The sequence below is a fragment of the Olea europaea genome, chromosome 20 (genome assembly GCF_002742605.1).
Source record: "Olea europaea var. sylvestris chromosome 20, O_europaea_v1, whole genome shotgun sequence".
Lineage (NCBI taxonomy): Eukaryota > Viridiplantae > Streptophyta > Magnoliopsida > Lamiales > Oleaceae > Olea > Olea europaea.
Genome location: NC_036256.1, coordinates 12,175,503 through 12,193,344, shown reverse-complemented (window position 1 = coordinate 12,193,344; position 17,842 = coordinate 12,175,503). Strand labels below are relative to the sequence as shown.

At 36.2% G+C, this 17,842-nt stretch overlaps 1 protein-coding gene across 1 annotated transcript; it reads left to right on the top strand.

Annotated features, from left to right (window-relative positions):
* The first annotated feature begins 5,576 nt into the window (after positions 1–5,576).
* On the top strand, positions 5,577–16,475 carry LOC111369646 (calcium-transporting ATPase 4, endoplasmic reticulum-type-like). The gene is made up of 10 exons (XM_022991242.1): positions 5,577–5,764; positions 5,959–6,250; positions 6,335–7,529; positions 8,210–8,282; positions 8,383–8,504; positions 8,818–9,099; positions 9,235–9,618; positions 10,090–10,199; positions 14,984–15,212; positions 15,544–16,475. Exons 2-10 carry the CDS (start codon positions 6,030–6,032, stop codon positions 16,126–16,128), a joined length of 3,201 nt encoding a protein of 1,066 aa, XP_022847010.1. The 5' UTR covers positions 5,577–5,764; positions 5,959–6,029; the 3' UTR covers positions 16,129–16,475.
* Positions 16,476–17,842: the final 1,367 nt, after the last annotated feature.

Below are 17,842 nucleotides of genomic sequence, written 5' to 3'. Positions count from 1 at the left end.
ACATTTCATTTTTCCGTCTCCTATTTTCAACCACACAATCTTTTATAAAATAATATTACACGTAAATCGAAAACTTTTCCTTCTTTTTCAACAACTTATTTTTCAAAAAAATACTATTCTACCCATTTTCATATCTTCAAAATGGGGGCCAAACGGGGCTTAATTCATTTGTATCATTTAATAAGAGAGAATTTTCATTGTAAAATTATTGCTCTAAACTTGTGGATTAATTAATGTCTCGTAAAGGCTCAATAGTATAAAGATTGGTGCTTCTTGTTGTAAGTCATCGTATGAGTCATATTGAGGTCCTGTAAAGCTCAATATTGTGGATCATATTAAGGTCTCATAACGTATAAATATCACTTCTCCTTGTTTGTAAGTTACTGAAAATGTTGTAAAGGGTTGGATGACACCACAAATCAATCAAAATAGTGAAAAGGTCTTGCTCATGCCAGCGAGCTTGCTAACGGAGGATGTAAATCATTACTTTGGATTGAACCTCCATAATTGTATCATTTCAATCATCTCTTCCCTTACGCTTTTCATATTTGCATGTATTATTTGGTTAATCTATTTATTCTCAACATACTTAAACTTAGATTAATTTTTCGAAAAAGTTTTAAGAACCAATTTACCCCCTTCTTGGTTAATTATTCTTGGGCAATCAATTCACACTTCCACTGGTCTTATAGCCTCAGATACATAGTTCTAGAATGAACTTTCTCCAGTGGAAATTTGGCTAGTGGTCCAAATAGTCCACAGCGTATGAGGGAGCTCGTCAACTTATATACCTTTCAAAATATTGATATTCTTTTTCAAAGGTATACTTGATAGTCTTATTGATGGCTTTAATTTGGTGGTTAGCTTGAGGATTATGTGGTGTTGAGAAGTGTTTCTTTATTCCTAACTCTTCACTGAGCTCTCTACCCTTTTTTTTATTAAATTGTCTTCTGTTGTCAGAGATGATGAGTGGGAAATGTCGAACATACGAATGATGTTTTTCCATATGAATTTGAAAGTGTTGACTTCTACGATTTTAGCCAGCATTGAGTCTCTACCCACTTGGTGAAGTAGTCAACGGCTAGAATAGTGTAACTTGTACTAATCTCCTTTTAGCTCAGTCCAATGAGGTCAATTTCCCATTTGGAGAAGGGTAAAATGATTGTTACCGAGGTGAGCTCCTAAGACGGTTATATCTAGATAGTAGTAAAGTGTTGGCACTTGTCACATTTACTAACATAATGGAGGCATTCTTTTTTCCAAGGTGAGCCAATTGTACCTTGCCTCAACACCTTTAGGACGAGTGCATGTCCTTCTTCATATGTTTGTCACATAAATACTCTTTGAGGAAATAGATAGCTTATTTTCCTACAATACATCGTAGGTGAGGCATAGAGAAGCCCCTTTTGTACAACATGTCATCTTGAAATATAAAGTGTGCAGCTCTTTGCATAAGCTTGTGGGCCTTTTGTTTGTAGTCAGAAAGGATTTGGTCCTTAAGGAAGGCTATTATTGGCATCATCCATTGTGGGTTATCTTTCACCTACATTACTTTAGTGCCTTTACTGATGGAGGATACCTGGAGGTGCTCAATTGGTACCGTCTTCAACAGTTTGGAGACTTGCTTCAGCTTAAACTTTTTGAAGCATTATAAGAAGTCTGTTACTTATTTGGGATATGCTGCCATATTCTTTTCCCTCATGGTTATGTTACCATTAACTTGGCTTACCACCAATGGGAATCGCATTTTACAAGTAGCCTCTTCAATTGCATTAGGCTAGCTTGAGTCCAAACCAGTAGGGGTTCTTATTCAGCAACATTTTTGGAGGACTCAATATTGTGCAAGCATAATAGCAATAGTATACAACATTTGGATTTCATAGTTTCAATTAATAGGTTAATGAAAACTTATGATACAACGTTCTCAACACGATGTCTAAGGACATTCATACATATGCAAATGGACATGTTTTGAAGATGTATACACTCTCTCTTAGGACGTACTACCCTAAAAACTCCCAAATGATCCAAATGAAGAGTACACATTAATTTTTCGTTTGGTCTTCCATGTAGTACAAGCACTGACAATACATGGACACTAGCCGAGTTAAAAAACGACATCCACAAACACCTAGTGATTATCATCGATATTATGCTAGATAATAAGGCAATAGCAATCGAGAAATGGTTTCTCACAATCTGTTGTTACTCTTTATAGATAATGTAAAAATGAAATGGGAAAACCTTGTTGTACCAATAGTTTATGAGATTCGTAATTTTATCGTATGCTAGTTAAATATGGAAAAAAATAGCATTAATGATCTTGATTCGAGCTAAAAACATGTCGAGATGTCTCTTATCCCTTTCACATGGCCTCTTCATTACAATATTAACTTCTTATCTAATAGAAAATGAAGACAAATCAAGTCACGAAAACCTTATGAAAATGGAAAACATAGTTGTTTTAGATAAGAAATTCAATACCTCTCTTCATAGCCATTATTCGGTACAAATTGATGTGAAATGCTGCTTTGGGAATGAAACATATCAAAATTTATCTCTTTCATGTTCACAATATCAATTAACATACGTTAGACACCACAAATGGAATATGAGTAATAAAATACAAATAACAAATCTTATAGAAGCTGCTCAAGGATATCGGATGGATAATAAAATAAAACATGATTTATAAAGTGCTACAAATTTGATGATTTAAACAATGTATGATATACATGTTTGTTCTTTGGGTTCATGTGTAATAGAAAGAAAGACCATATGTTTGGCCTACTTTTACTTTATAAGCTTCTTCTTGCATCTATATCCATATTGTAAGGGCTCCTAACTAGGATTCCTTAAATTACGTATGTTGTCAACCAGTGTCAAGAGTAATGTCTTGTGCTTGTTATGTATTTCAATATCATATTCATATCTGTCCCTATACGTTTTTTTTGCCAAGGTTAGAAAATTCAAATTCTACACCTCAACTTTCATCGAGTCTATAAAAGGAACTGCAGTAGGATTCACACTAGAACATCTATCCTCTTCAATCGCTTGGGCATTGACATTTTTTCCTTAGCTCGCTGATGCATCACAATACATAACTTCATCTCACCATCTAACACCTTGCCTATAACATCTATCTACCATCATGAACCTAACACTCCATCTTGCTATTCTTCGACAACGAAATTTGTATCGGGCACATATTGTGCAATAATAGTCAACGAGGAAACGATTCGCCAACATAATGGTGCTCTAGAACTCCATGCCTACCATTTCTTACATAGAATACCCAATGGTATCTTCTACTTTAGGGAATTTCACTTTTTTTAAATCCACTTTTCGTGTCAAACTAACCCCATCTACTTGTTGCTCCCCAACATGGACACACCCTCCACAACTTGGTTATTTTTCGTGCTAGAAAATTTGTATGCATAAGCTACATAGTAGATTCTCTAGAGCATTGCGTTGTTGTAATTCCTCATTGTTAGCTAGACTATCATGCATTGATCTTCCATAATTAGTCTGTCCCTTGTTAACATCCACATTGTTATTTTTTACCGATAAAATAACCTCGTCATTATAATAAGATACTGTATTTTAGAAGTTTATACTTGATCTTAGATTGTGCGAAAATAATATTGAATCCATACATCATACTGACGTTATCATTAAACTGCAATCATACATCGTACCTACACTTCACGAGCTCAACAAGTGACAGATCATACTCTTCATAACTTCATCTCACATATTTCTATGATATTCCCTCACTAAAATCTACCATGTTATCTTTTATTAATGAAGAATGTAATAAGATATTATTTTTAGGAGTATATACTTGTTCTTAGATTGTATGATAGTCATATTAATATCATATATTGTACTAACATTATCAACAAACTATCGATAGACACTGTACCTTGCACTTCACCAGCACGACAAGTGACAATCGTATACATACCTTCATCTCACGTATTTCTCTAATATTCGCACAACATTTTGTACATTAGTGATACTGTCGAATCGTTATGATCTAAAAATAATCATAGTAGTAAAATATCTTCAAAATAACATCTCATCATATTTATTTGATCTCCATTGTGAAATTAAATCAACTCGTAATGAATAATCAAATCTTTCTACAAAAATCCATTTGGACTTTCATCAATTTTTCGAGATTTTGCATTTTTATTCATTGATGGTAATAGGGATGTAGATGCTGTGAATCATTCCATTGTACATCCTATCTAAGACATTTTCTCATCATCTTCGAAGGAATCTAATGAGTTGACAGAAGATATATGCCACTTTGATCGATCGATAAATGGTGACCGTAGGTGGTTTGCAGGTTAGGAGTTGAATGAGATTCATTCTGTTGATTTTATAGATTAACATGCGAAACATGATTATTCGGGTTATGATCCTTGCCAGTACCATTCGTTTTTCAGGTATCTAATTCATGCAGCTGCTATGGTTTTCGATTCATGCCTTTTTAATGTACAACATTTCTCAAGGACATTATAACTATCTCACTTTATTATTTCATTGAATTAATGAAAATATCCTTGAATACAAGTTGAATGTAGCTTCATACTTAACAAAACAACAATATTTTTATTCTGAATTTCTAAGTATGTTTGTAAAATAAGAATTTCGACTACAATACCAGTTTGTACTTAGCTTCGGGGCTTTAACATTATTCAGGGAATTTTCAATTGCTCATGAGTGGCAATTGTGTAAACCAAAGTCAACCCTTTTTTAAAAAAATTCATCCTTTCTATGAGACTCCAACTAGGCGACTAAGGTGGACATGATTTTATTTGATTTTTAGTACCGAATCGGACTATGAATCAATGATTTTTTAACAATGGAACCAAATCGGAGAACCGAACCATTCGGCTCTAGTTTGGTTAGATTTGGTTTGGCTCTAGTTTCACTAGTGATCGACAAAAAGCAGAGAGAATGTTTGAGGAAGAAGAACCGTAAGTTGAGAATTTAATTTTCCATGTGACAATAGTGGCTGAGTGCAATGACAGACGACAAGGGGTAGTTGTTGGTCTCCATGTGAAGTTGGTGTGTAAATTGAAAATCAGAGAATGAGAAATGGATTAGAGTCTAGATCTTCGGCCTCGACATTAAAAAATGAGAAACCGAAGGTACATGACTTTTTTGTCCTAATTTTCAATTGAATTTTGAATTTTGGTGTGAATTGCGATTCACTAATGATAACAAAATTTAAATATTGAGTTTGACTTTTGGTTTGGCTCTAAGGTTCTTGTTCTAGAATTATAATTGAACAAGATCCATTACTTTGTTTTGTAGAACCGAATCAAACCGCTCAATTTGGTTTGATTTGATCATTTTGTCCATCTCTAAAGTGACTGAATTGGAAACTTGTTCCATTCTTGTCGTTTGTACTAGGTATTGATCTCCAAGATGCACTTATTTATTATAATTTTATTTATTTTCTAATTGTAATTTATATCTGGGGGTAATAGTGTCATTCTATTGGGAGAATAGGAAGTTTCTAAGTAAATACTGGCATGGTGATAGTTAAAACATTATTATAACACACGAAAGAGGAATTGGGATTCACTTTGTGGAGCAAGGCACGGAGAAGCTAACCAGGTGTCGCGTTGTTGGGCTTGCGCACGAGAAAAATCTCTGATTTCTCTCCCAAAACAATAGACAGTTTCAAAAGTGAAATATCAAACACCCGACCCTCTGCTTTTCTCTACACTACCGCTCCACAATTCTGGTAAAATCTAAACCTTGAATCTATATGTACATATATGTATGTGTGGTGTGGGCTGTTATTTACGTTTTTACCTTTTTTATGTATCTTTAATGCCTGCTTCGGTGGTAGTTTTAGATCTTCAATGGATGAGTAAATCTTGGCGTCTGGGGTTATTTTTTTAATTATTTTTTGTGTTGAATTTTTCTGAGTTTCAGGTGAATTTTGTTGTGGGATTTTAGTGAGTTGCCTAACTGGATGACTGTTTCTTTGGTGAAATATTAAATTGATGGGAAAAGGAGGGCAAAATTATGGTAAGGGTGAGAATTTGAGTGCCAAAATGGAGTCAAAAGGAGAAAATTATGCTCCGTGGTCAAAAGATGTGGGAGAGTGTGAAGAAAAGTATCAAGTAAGTCGAGAACAAGGGTTGTCCAGTGCTGATGTTGAGAAAAGGAGACTGATCTATGGGCTTAATGAGTTGGAGAAACATGAGGGCCCATCTATTTTTAGATTAATTTTAGATCAGTTCAATGATACGTTAGTTAGAATTTTACTTGTGGCTGCTGTTATATCCTTTGTGTTGGCNATTTTTAGATTAATTTTAGATCAGTTCAATGATACGTTAGTTAGAATTTTACTTGTGGCTGCTGTTATATCCTTTGTGTTGGCGTGGTATGATGGAGAGGAAGGGGGGGAGATGGAGATAACAGCATTTGTGGAGCCTATAGTGATATTCTTGATATTAATTGTTAATGCCACTGTTGGGGTTTGGCAAGAGAACAATGCGGAGAAAGCGCTAGAGGCATTGAAGGAAATCCAATCAGAGCATGCAACTGTTGTTCGTGAGGGGAGAAAGATTTCAAATTTGCCTGCCAAGGAGCTTGTTCCAGGGGACATTGTGGAGTTAAGAGTCGGAGATAAGGTTCCAGCTGATATGAGAATTTTGAAATTGATCAGCTCGACACTTCGCGTTGAACAGGGTTCTTTGACAGGAGAGAGCGAGGCAGTTAGTAAGACCACTAAGCCTGTCTCAGAGGATGTTGATATTCAGGGAAAGAAGTGTATGTTGTTTGCTGGGACTACAATAGTGAATGGAAATTGTATTTGTCTGGTTACGCAGACAGGAATGAATACTGAAATTGGAAAGATGCATTATCAGATCCATGAGGCGTCGCAGAGTGAGGAAGATACGCCGTTGAAGAAGAAATTAAATGAGTTTGGAGAGGCTTTAACTGCTATAATCGGTGTAATCTGTGCTGTGGTTTGGCTGATTAATGTGAAATATTTCCTTTCTTGGGAGTTCGTTGATGGCTGGCCGAGGAATTTTAAGTTCTCAATTGAGAAGTGCACTTATTACTTTGAGATTGCTGTAGCTTTAGCAGTTGCTGCTATTCCTGAAGGTCTACCTGCTGTTATTACAACATGTCTGGCCCTTGGAACCCGGAAGATGGCTGCTAAGAATGCACTCGTTCGAAAGTTGCCGAGTGTTGAAACTCTGGGTTGCACGACCGTGATTTGTTCAGATAAGACTGGTACTTTGACTACCAACCAGATGGCAGTGGCTAAGCTAGTTGCTATGGGTTCCCAGGCAAATACACTTCGATCTTTTACTGTGGAAGGGACCACGTATAATCCTTTTGATGGAAATATACAAAACTGGCCAGTGGGTGAATTAGATCTTAACCTGCAAATGATCTCAAAGATTGCTGCTGTGTGCAATGATGCTGATGTGGGAAAATCAGAGCATCATCTTGTTGCCAATGGAATGCCCACTGAGGCGGCATTAAAGGTACATACATTATAATTATTGTTATTATGCGCTATGTATATATTTTAATTAGTACACTTTCTAAGTGAAACTTCATTGCGCTATTTTCATTCTTGTTCGTGGTTAACGTCAGCAAAACAAACATGGTAATAAAGATTGGTTGCTTAAATTGGAATGAAATTAGACACCAAGCTATAAGGATGAGGATGACAGGGTTAGTTTTGTTGCTGGTTCTGGGCAGCATTCAGTTCTTTAGCATAGTCATATCCTTTGCATTCGCTTGCTTTTTATGTACCTTCATCATTACTTGCATACTATGGTAGAAGCTTGATGGCTTTATGAACATTTCTTGCATGCTTTTTGCTGTTGTCTTTCTCGCTGCCTCGATGCATTCCCACTACTCTACCAAATATAATGCTGCCCCCTCAAACTAAAAGCTAGCTGAATCCTATTGTCCCTCTTACCACCAACTATGAGAAATCCACCTATCAACTTGTTTTGGTATCCAGTATGAATAATAAAAGACAAAGTCCAGGTTGGTTGGTGAGCCTAGTGATAGGAGACTATCTAGCTGGGTTCAGAGAGAATTTGTTGGGTTAAAGATTTATTTTTTATTTTTATTTATTTATTTATTTTTTTTGTTGGAAGGAGTCAGTATTTGAATGAAAAGCAGATTCTTGACATGATTGTTTAATGTTCAGGTTCTGGTTGAGAAAATGGGCCTTCCAAGTGGATTGCCTCCTGGGACCTCCTTGGGTTATGATGGTGTATTAAGTAAGTTGCTGTACCTTATTAATTTTATTTTATTTTTTAAATACAAATCGTATGAGTTAATATGCTGATGTGTATACTTGTTTTATTTGGATGCATCAAGAGTGCTCCTACACGTGGAATAGAATTGAAAAGCGGATTGCCACCCTTGAGTTTGACCATGATAGAAAATCCATGGGAGTCATCACTTGTTCTAGCTCAGGCAAAAAGTCCCTGCTTGTGAAGGTGCAATCTGTGTTTCCTTTATTCTTCTTTAATATAGCCACCTGATAGTTTCTGTAATTAGTTCAGTGATAAAAAAAAGGATAACCAAATTATGACTTTAACTGAGCCCTGTTTTGAGATGCTTCAATCAGACATCTTCATTACATTGACCAGGGGATTAAACAATTTCTACTAACTAATGCTGCACTAGTTTAAGCCCCTGTTATCCACACAACTTGTGTGCTTATTCTGAATTTGCTGCATCTTCATGCTCTTTTTTATTTTTTTTTTACTTTTGAAAGATTTCTACAAACTATGTACTGTATTATGGCAGGGTGCGGTAGAGAATTTGTTGGAGAGAAGCTCTTTCGTGCAATTGCGTGATGGCTCTATTGTAGAGTTAGATCAGAAGTCGAGGGAAACTATTTTGGAAAGCCTCCGTGAAATGTCTACTAGTGCATTACGAATTTTGGGTTTTGCGTACAAGGAGGATCTCAGGGATTTTGCTACATATAATGGCGATGAAGACCATCCAGCTCATGAGCTCTTACTCAATCCTGCAAATTATTCTTCAATTGAGAGCAATCTAATTTTTGTTGGCTTGGCTGGTTTGAGAGTGAGTTTGCAATCTTGGTTCTTTGATTTGGACTTCCTGCTATTATATTCTCTCTCTCTCTCTCTTTTTTTGGAACAAGTTAATAACTAAATTGCTTTTTTTTTTTCCTTTTTTTTTTATGTTAATTTTTCTAAGGATCCTCCTCGCGGAGAGGTTGCTCAAGCAATTGAGGATTGCAGAACAGCTGGCATTCGTGTTATGGTAATTACAGGTGATAACAAAAATACAGCTGAAGCTATTTGTCGTGAAATAGGTGTTTTTGGGAGCCATGAGGACATCGGTTTAAGAAGCTTGACAGGAAAGGAATTCATAGAGCTTCCTGACCATGAGAAAGTAAAACATCTAAAACAAAGTGGAGGGCTTCTCTTCTCTCGGGCTGAACCAAGGCATAAACAAGAGATAGTAAGGTTGCTTAAGGAATTGGGTGAAGTGGTAGCAATGACTGGGGATGGAGTGAATGATGCACCCGCCTTGAAATTGGCTGATATTGGGATCTCAATGGGAATTGCTGGAACTGAGGTAAGTGCAATGCAATGTATAATCGTTAATTGACCAAATTATTAGCTTGTTTGGTTTGGATTAAAATTTGATTTTAATCTAAGTGAAAATTAAATCTAATCAATATTGACCACGTCTTTCATGCTCCCACAACTTTTCAATCACACATTTTAAAAACTTCTATTATAATCTACTAAAAAATCTAATTTTAATACCCACCAAACATCCTCTATATATTAAGAATTGGCAGTCCATTGCTATCTTAGAGTGCTAGTCTGTTGCTAGTAGAAGCTCCGGACATTCATCTTTATGAGAGTGGCTATGATGAACCAATGTTGAATGTGCACTTCTTATTTCGATTGAACCTCATGAATTTTTTCATTCAGTGACTGTTGCTTGTGTATTTCTTGTTTCAAGTGGACTGCATGGATTTATCCATTCACTATGATGATCTGACAGATAATTTATCTCGATCACATTTTTTGCTTCCAGGTTGCAAAGGAGGCTTCTGACATGGTTCTAGCAGATGATAATTTCAATACAATAGTTGCCGCTGTTGGTGAAGGAAGATCGATTTACAATAACATGAAGGCCTTCATCAGGTTATTACTTTGCCTTTTTGTATTTAAGTGTGTGAATATTATGCCCTTGTTTGGGCACCATTGGGTTTTATTTTCTCTTTCCTCTTTCTAACTTCACATTCTCTAGTAAAATAATATTACACGTCAAATCAAGACTTTTTCATCTTTTTTAACCACACATTCTTAAAAAAAATAATAAAAAATAAATAAAATAAAATAAAAAATCACTATTCCGAAATACATTTTCCCCCAAAATACATTAAAATGGATCTCAAACATGGGCTATGTGTAGGTTTGCTTATATGCCATTTCTCACTAGGAGCTTGTTTGGAAATGATTTTGAGAATTGATTTTTTGACCATTAGGATAAAAGTGGGGTCCACTTTTGAGAGAAGAAGTCAAATATGATAACTGGAATAGTGAAATAACGGTCAAAAAATCAATTTTTTGGGAGAAAAAATCACTCTCAAACAGGCTCTAGGTGCTTGAGTATTCTGAATGTGGGATTTTGGAGACTACGAACAAATAGTTAGATCTAAGTCCAGAAAGAAAAAAATAAAGCTAGATAAGGGATTTGAACAGGCAGTCCTGGTGAAATAAGTTTTTGGTCTTCAAGTTCTGCATTTGGAAATTGAGAAAAGATGCCCTACCTTCAGCTTTCATTGGTGTTCATGGAGAAATTGGGGTGGATGATATCTGTGGTAACAATGTATTGATATAAAGTTTCGATGCTTGTGGGCTGGTGGCAATGAATTTCACAGTAGCTGTGATCAGCCAGATACTTCACCAGTGAAATAACAAGGCCGATTGGTAAGGTTTTAAATGATTGAAGGGAGTAAGAGATTACAAATAAGTCCTGGTGACATGTTTTTGGTCTTTATCTTCTGCATTTAGAAATTGAGAAACAACGCACTACTCTCAGCTTTTGTTTTTGTTCTTGGAGGAATTGAGGTGGGTGATGTCTGCGGTGACAATGCATTGAAATAAGGTGTCCATGCTGGGGGGCCAGTGGCAATGAATTTTACAGGAGCTGTGATCAGCCAGCCCCTTGCACCAGTGAAAAAACAAAGCCGACGGGTTAAAATTTATAAGATTGAAGGGAATAAGAGCTTACAAATTGACGTGGAACTAAAGTTATGTAACTGACCTTATCTATTGGTGTTGGTTGTATACCTAGGGCCAATCTTGATACATTAAAAGACTTTGATTTCCATTTATTTATTTTGTGGTTTACTATAGCATCATTTTCATTCACACATTTACATAATAAAATATTCTACACATTCTCTCAAAACTTTTCCCTATTTTTTAACCACATTTTCCTAGAAATACTATTAAAAACTCATTTTCTCTCCAATTAAAGGAATCAAACAGGCACTAATTTAAAACATATTTTGTACCTTAATAGGGAAGAAGTATGATGAATTAACCCCAAGATATTAAAAAAAATGGTAGTTATAGTAATTGTCAATTACTCTGTCATATGTCCATGTGCTAGGTTAGTGTATGTTTTAGACCTGAGCCAACATGATTGTCCGACACATGGAGTTGCTATGTTTTATTATTGCATGATGGCCTTGCCCTCACCACAAGTTTGGCATAGGCTTAGTATTTTTGGCAACTTCATACACGGATGCATGTAGGGATGGCAAATTGGTTCGCCGGCACGAACCGCCAGTGGTTCGGCCCCGAAAAAGCCCGAGCTGGCCCAGCTCGAGGCTCGGTTTCAAAGAGCCTAGGCTCGGGCCGAGCCCCATCTTTGGGTGTCGAGCCTAGCCCGAGCCGGCCCATGTGGCTCGCAAGCCGGATAAAAAAAAAATCAGCTGCCAGCTACCTTTTAAAGGCAGCAGGCACGCTGCCTTTGTTTTAAAGGCAGCAACAGGCAGCAGTCGACTGCCTTTATGGGGGGAAAAAAAGGGCCAGCTCGGGTCAGGCCTCATTTTTGAGCCAAGCCCAAGCCTCGAGTTTCGACTCGGTTCGTTCACAACCCTAGATGCTTATGGGGGGAAAAAAAGGGCCAGCTCGGGTCAGGCCTCATTTTTGAGCCAAGCCCAAGCCTCGAGTTTCGACTCGGTTCGTTCACAACCCTAGATGCATGTGAGTGTTCAATCAAGGATCTTATATTGATTGCACAATTGACTAGAAGCATAAGACCATATGCATGCATAATAAAATAGCTTAGTGAAAGCTGAAAAGTTAAGCGCACATGTAAAAATACTATAAACCTTTACCCTCGTAATTTCCCGCTTCTAGGCCTTGTCAGTTTGACCGGTACACACTTGTCTAGATGTTTTCTTCAAGTTCGAAGATTTATTGGTTGAAGCAATATTCATGGTTTTGTACAAGAGAATCTGAACCTGTGATGCTTGGACTATTCATTTTGGAAGAAGTACCCGTGTCAGCACGACACAGGTATGGGCACATGATCTTGATTTGATCCTTTGAATGAGAAGCGGATGCAGAAACATACCTTTCAGAAATTTGATGGTTGTGAAGATGTGAGGGAGAGAGGAGGGATGATGGATTTTGGAAGATTGTGTGGTTAGTGGGGAGATGTATATTAATGAGGTTAAATAAAATTACGGAGATCGTCGAAGATTAGGGCTTGACATCTATATTATCATTATAATTGTATTATATATAGATAGATTGTTTTTACCATATTTAAATTATATATTACCATTAGTTAATATTGTAATTGATTGCTGTCATATTTAATGGTGATTTTGATTTTATATAATAAGAAAACGTCTTACATTGAGTCCTATCGAGTATTTGAGTATCGGAGCCTTTTTTCTTAGAATTTTTCTTGTTTTCTTGGTTGGGTTTTCTCACTGCGGGAGGAGCAACAAAAATAAAAATAAAAAATAAAGCTCCTCCCGTCAAGCTTTAGCCCCTTTTTTGGCCCCTACTAAATTAAAATTCATTTTTGTCTCTTTTCTTATCAACCACACGTTTTCCAATAAAATAATATTATACATAAACCTAAAAACTTTTTCTTCCTTTCTAACCACACATTCTTCAAAAAATTGCTATTCCTTTCATTATAATTTGAAATAATGGAGCCTAAACAGGTGCTTATTCTTCAATTCCCTTCTTCAATTTTAACCTCACTTTCTTCAAATTTTCCCAAGCAAAATGGTATAGCAGTAATCAGTAGTGCAATTAACAGCAATTAATTCATATTATCGTCTTCCAAATTGAATTCCGAATACAAAATTAGGCTGCAATTTCCCTTAAATCATCTCTTATTTCAATTATACTCTGAACCAATATTGGCTTATCAGTAATATGGTATTTTGTCAATCAAGCCCAGTACTTGAGAGGTAGGTTTCTTGAATTATTCTCGGTGGTGCAAAGGGTTGGGTCACTCTTGGGTGGTTGAAGATCCTTCAAGATCTTCTGTGGTGGGAGAAATTTTTGTGACGACAAGTGTTTGGGTGTGGTGGCCGAAAACTGTCCTACAACACTCTTGACTTGAGTTGCTGCACGAAAGCAGTTTGGGGGACTTTTTCAGTTTTTGCCAGAAACTGATCTAGGATTATGCTTTGACTTGGTCATTCTAATTTGCTACAGATGGATCGTCTTTTTTGGTGATTTTCGCTTGTGGACTGCCCGGTATCTACTTTGTCGACGGTTGATTTTAGGTGTGTCGGTGATATCTCCCTTGCTGATTATAATATCATAGGTGTTATTTTGGACCTGTAGGTGAGTATTTGGGGCTGTTTTATTAGAATTTTGGCAACTTATGAAATTATTTGGCTGGTTATTTGGGCAGCATTATTGATTTTTTTTTTTTTTCTTTAGCCTGTTTTATTATAATAATTTTGCATAATGCATCCAATAGTTCTGACTCTTTGGGTGTGCAATTTACGGGTAAAAATTATATTGTTTGGGAATTTCAATTTCAACTCCTTGATATGAGAAAGGATTTGTGGGGTCATATGGATGGGAGTGCAGACCGTTGAGTTGTGGTTGCTCGGGTGATGAGCTAGAGTTTTAGATTCTTGAAGGAGGATCATTTTTGGGTGGTTTTGGATTCTCAGAAAAGGATCATTTTTGGGTTTTTGGTGTATGATATTCCATGGTATTTCTTCCAATTGCTGCTGCCTGCTTGGCCAACAATGTATTGCTGGATTTTTGGCCCGTGCATTGGTCGTTATAGCTTTTGTCGAAACAAGAATTATGTATTCGACTGAGTTCTCCTAACAGATAGAGCTCGCTATGTGTGCAAACACACTTCGTGAATTTCTTTTGAAAATTTTTCTTGGGGGGTGAGCTTTCTGGAGTGGCTTTAGAGTGTTCTTTGAGTAGTTTTTGCACTTCTTATTTATCTTGGTCTCTCGTCATCACTATTTTCAGTAGATGGTTGCTATGATTTAGATCTTTTCTTCGTCGGTATAAGTATTGTCATTGTCACCAGTTCATGATCAATTTGAGAGGGGATGTTAATGAGGTTAAATAAGATTGCAGAAATCGTCAAAAATTACGGCTCAACATCTATATTATCATTCTAATTGTATTATATATAGATAGATTATTTTTACCATATTTAAATTATAGGTTACCATTAGTCAATAATGTAATTGATTGTTATCATATTTAGTGGTGATTTTGGTTCTATATAATCAAAGAACCTCTCATATCGAGGGGCATCGAGTCTTATTGAGTATTTGACAATGTAGGTCTTTGGAGGGTGGGAAGATGGAAGGTCTTACCGAGTTTTCGGCATGTTATGAATGATGTGTTTGTGATTGTGCAATAAGTTACACTTGTAAAACTTAAAAGTTCTCTCCTTTATGCAGATACATGATTTCCTCAAACATCGGTGAGGTTGCCTCGATATTCCTCACAGCTGCCTTAGGCATCCCAGAGGGTCTGATCCCTGTTCAACTTCTGTGGGTTAACCTTGTTACTGATGGACCGCCAGCTACAGCTTTGGGATTCAATCCTCCAGACAAGGATATAATGAAGAAACCGCCACGAAGAAGCAATGATTCGTTGATCAGCGCATGGATTCTCTTCAGGTATCTGGTATGTTTGAATCTTTTCACCTCTCTTTTAAATCGAAACTCATATGCAAGTTTCGCTTAGCTTAAAGATATTCCTTTAAAGTTTACTTATACGTAAATCAAAGTAAATAATTATTTTAGTTGGTCAAAATTTGAAATAAATCAAATACTTAATATTTAACACTTCTTGCTGTCATAATAAGTCGTTTTTCACTTATTATAAGAAAAGGCACCATATCTAAATATATGTACAAACAAAAATTTACTTAAAAAGTAAGTTTAAGTTACTTTTAAGCTTATCCAAATATGCTTTGATATGTATTTAATCTGAAATGTTTTTAACGTTCATGCAGGTGATTGGATCTTATGTTGGTATAGCAACTGTGGGAATATTCATTATCTGGTACACTCGTGCCTCTTTCTTTGGCATTGACCTCAGTGGAGATGGTCACAGTCTTGTCACTTATTCCCAGCTTTCCAACTGGGGGCAATGTCACACCTGGACGAACTTCTCCGTTTCACCTTTCACAGCTGGAGCACGAGTGTTCACATTCGATGCAAATCCATGCGACTACTTCCAAACCGGTAAAATCAAGGCCATGACTCTCTCACTCTCCGTATTGGTTTCCATCGAGATGTTTAATTCCCTAAATGCCCTCTCCGAAGATGGAAGCCTCATGTCAATGCCTCCATGGGTCAACCCATGGCTCCTCTTGGCTATGTCAGTCTCATTTGGCTTGCACTTCTTGATCCTATATGTGCCTTTCCTTGCTCAAATATTCGGCATTGTACCCCTAAGCCTGAACGAGTGGGGATTGGTACTGATGGTTTCATTGCCAGTCATTATAATTGACGAGTTTCTCAAGTTTGTTGGTCGGTGTAAAAGTGGCGTTGGAAAGTCGAATGCAAGGAGATATTCAAAGCACAAGTCTGAGTAAAAATAAACGTAGATGTGAAAATCCTAGCATGCACTATACTATTCATAAAGCCTTTTAAGTGCTGAATTGGTGAAATCCACCTCTCCGGCCTCAAAACCAGGTAAGTTCGATTTGACAGCATTGAAAGTAAACGATCGTCCATTATGTCTATATTATGTGCCAAACATGCTATTGTATTTCTAAGAAGGCAGGGGCATATTGATAAGTCATTTGAAACACCATTATTGACGAGGAGTTGGTTTGTTTAATCCCCTTTGATTGCCTATCAATTATGGACCAATCTCTTTACACTTGAGAGTGGAATGGTATCATTTTGATGATGTTATGGTTTCATTAGCTTCCGTCCAGTATTTAATGTTGTAAATTTCAAAATTGTATTGTGCACAGAGGTCATAGAGAATTTTTGTTATAGTTTGTCATTTTGCACAAAGGGTTTAAAGTAACAAATGTATGGATCGAGCCATTTACACGTCTCTTGGTTAAAACATAGCTTCCAACGCTAGATTGTGGATAACGGGATGAAGAGAACAACACCTGCCTTGATGCGTAAAGTAATTAGGGTTCGTTTGGCATAATTTTTGCTTTTTGCTTATTGGGAAAATAATCTTAATTCTTGTTGGAAACTAGTGTTTAAAAGAATTTTCTATTTTAAAAGTGTATTTTAAAGGAAATAACGTTGGATCAACTTTCTTTAAAAGCAACACATTTATAAAATTAGTCCAACATATTCAAAAACAGCTTTTAAGTCTCAAAAGTTCCTTTTTCCTATTTAAAAGTCATGCCAAACGGGTCTTTCACAGGGATCTCAAAGTTTAATCCCATGTATGACTCAGAGCATCGCGTTCTGCACAACTAATCTTAAGAGATGGTTACTTTACAAATCGTAAACTCTCTCTCAGGCATCAATTGTTGTTCGTTCACCCCTACCCTCTTCCTGTTGCAACCGCATTGAGTTTGAGGAGCCTCTTTCTGAGGGGGCACACTGTCCTGTTGGTTTATTCATCAGTTTTGCAATGTCTACCAAGAATTGTTGGAAAATTGATTTTAAACCAACTTTTGACCAAATTATTTGAGTGGGTCCTGATCGTCGGACGAAAGATATCTTTGGCCAAGTGAGTTATATTTCACGAGTAGATTAACATAGTATATTTATTTTCTCAAAACTAATTATGGATTAATGAAAAATTAAGGCCATTTTTGAAGTTTTAAAAAAATATATTATAAAATAGAAATTTGGTAAGAAATTAGAAAAGTGCCTACCCACATATAAAATGTTACTTTACATATCTCAAGTTTAACATGAGTTTGGGTCTCAAGTGGTGTTAATAGTTTTTGAAGAGAAGAGGATCTGCATGGTAGTTGGTTGGGTGACAGCCCACACTCGTGCTGCTGGGCTTGGACTTAGCCCAAGTTGATATATATTTTTTGGTAAACTAATATTTTAATTATATTATTTTATCATTAAATTAAATATTATAATTAGCCATTGGTTTGTAGAGATTAAAATGTATATTTTAAAGTAAAGGGGTGTATTCAATTGAAAATTTCGATAGGTCTTTTTTAAGTAATGACTTCTGTGAATTTCATGGATCTTTCATAGATTTGTATAAAACTAGTGAAAGTCTTTTATAAACTTTTATTTTAGAATGTTTATAGACTTTTGAAGAATTCAAATAACTTTTTGAAAACTTTCATTTAATGTAGAATTCACGTA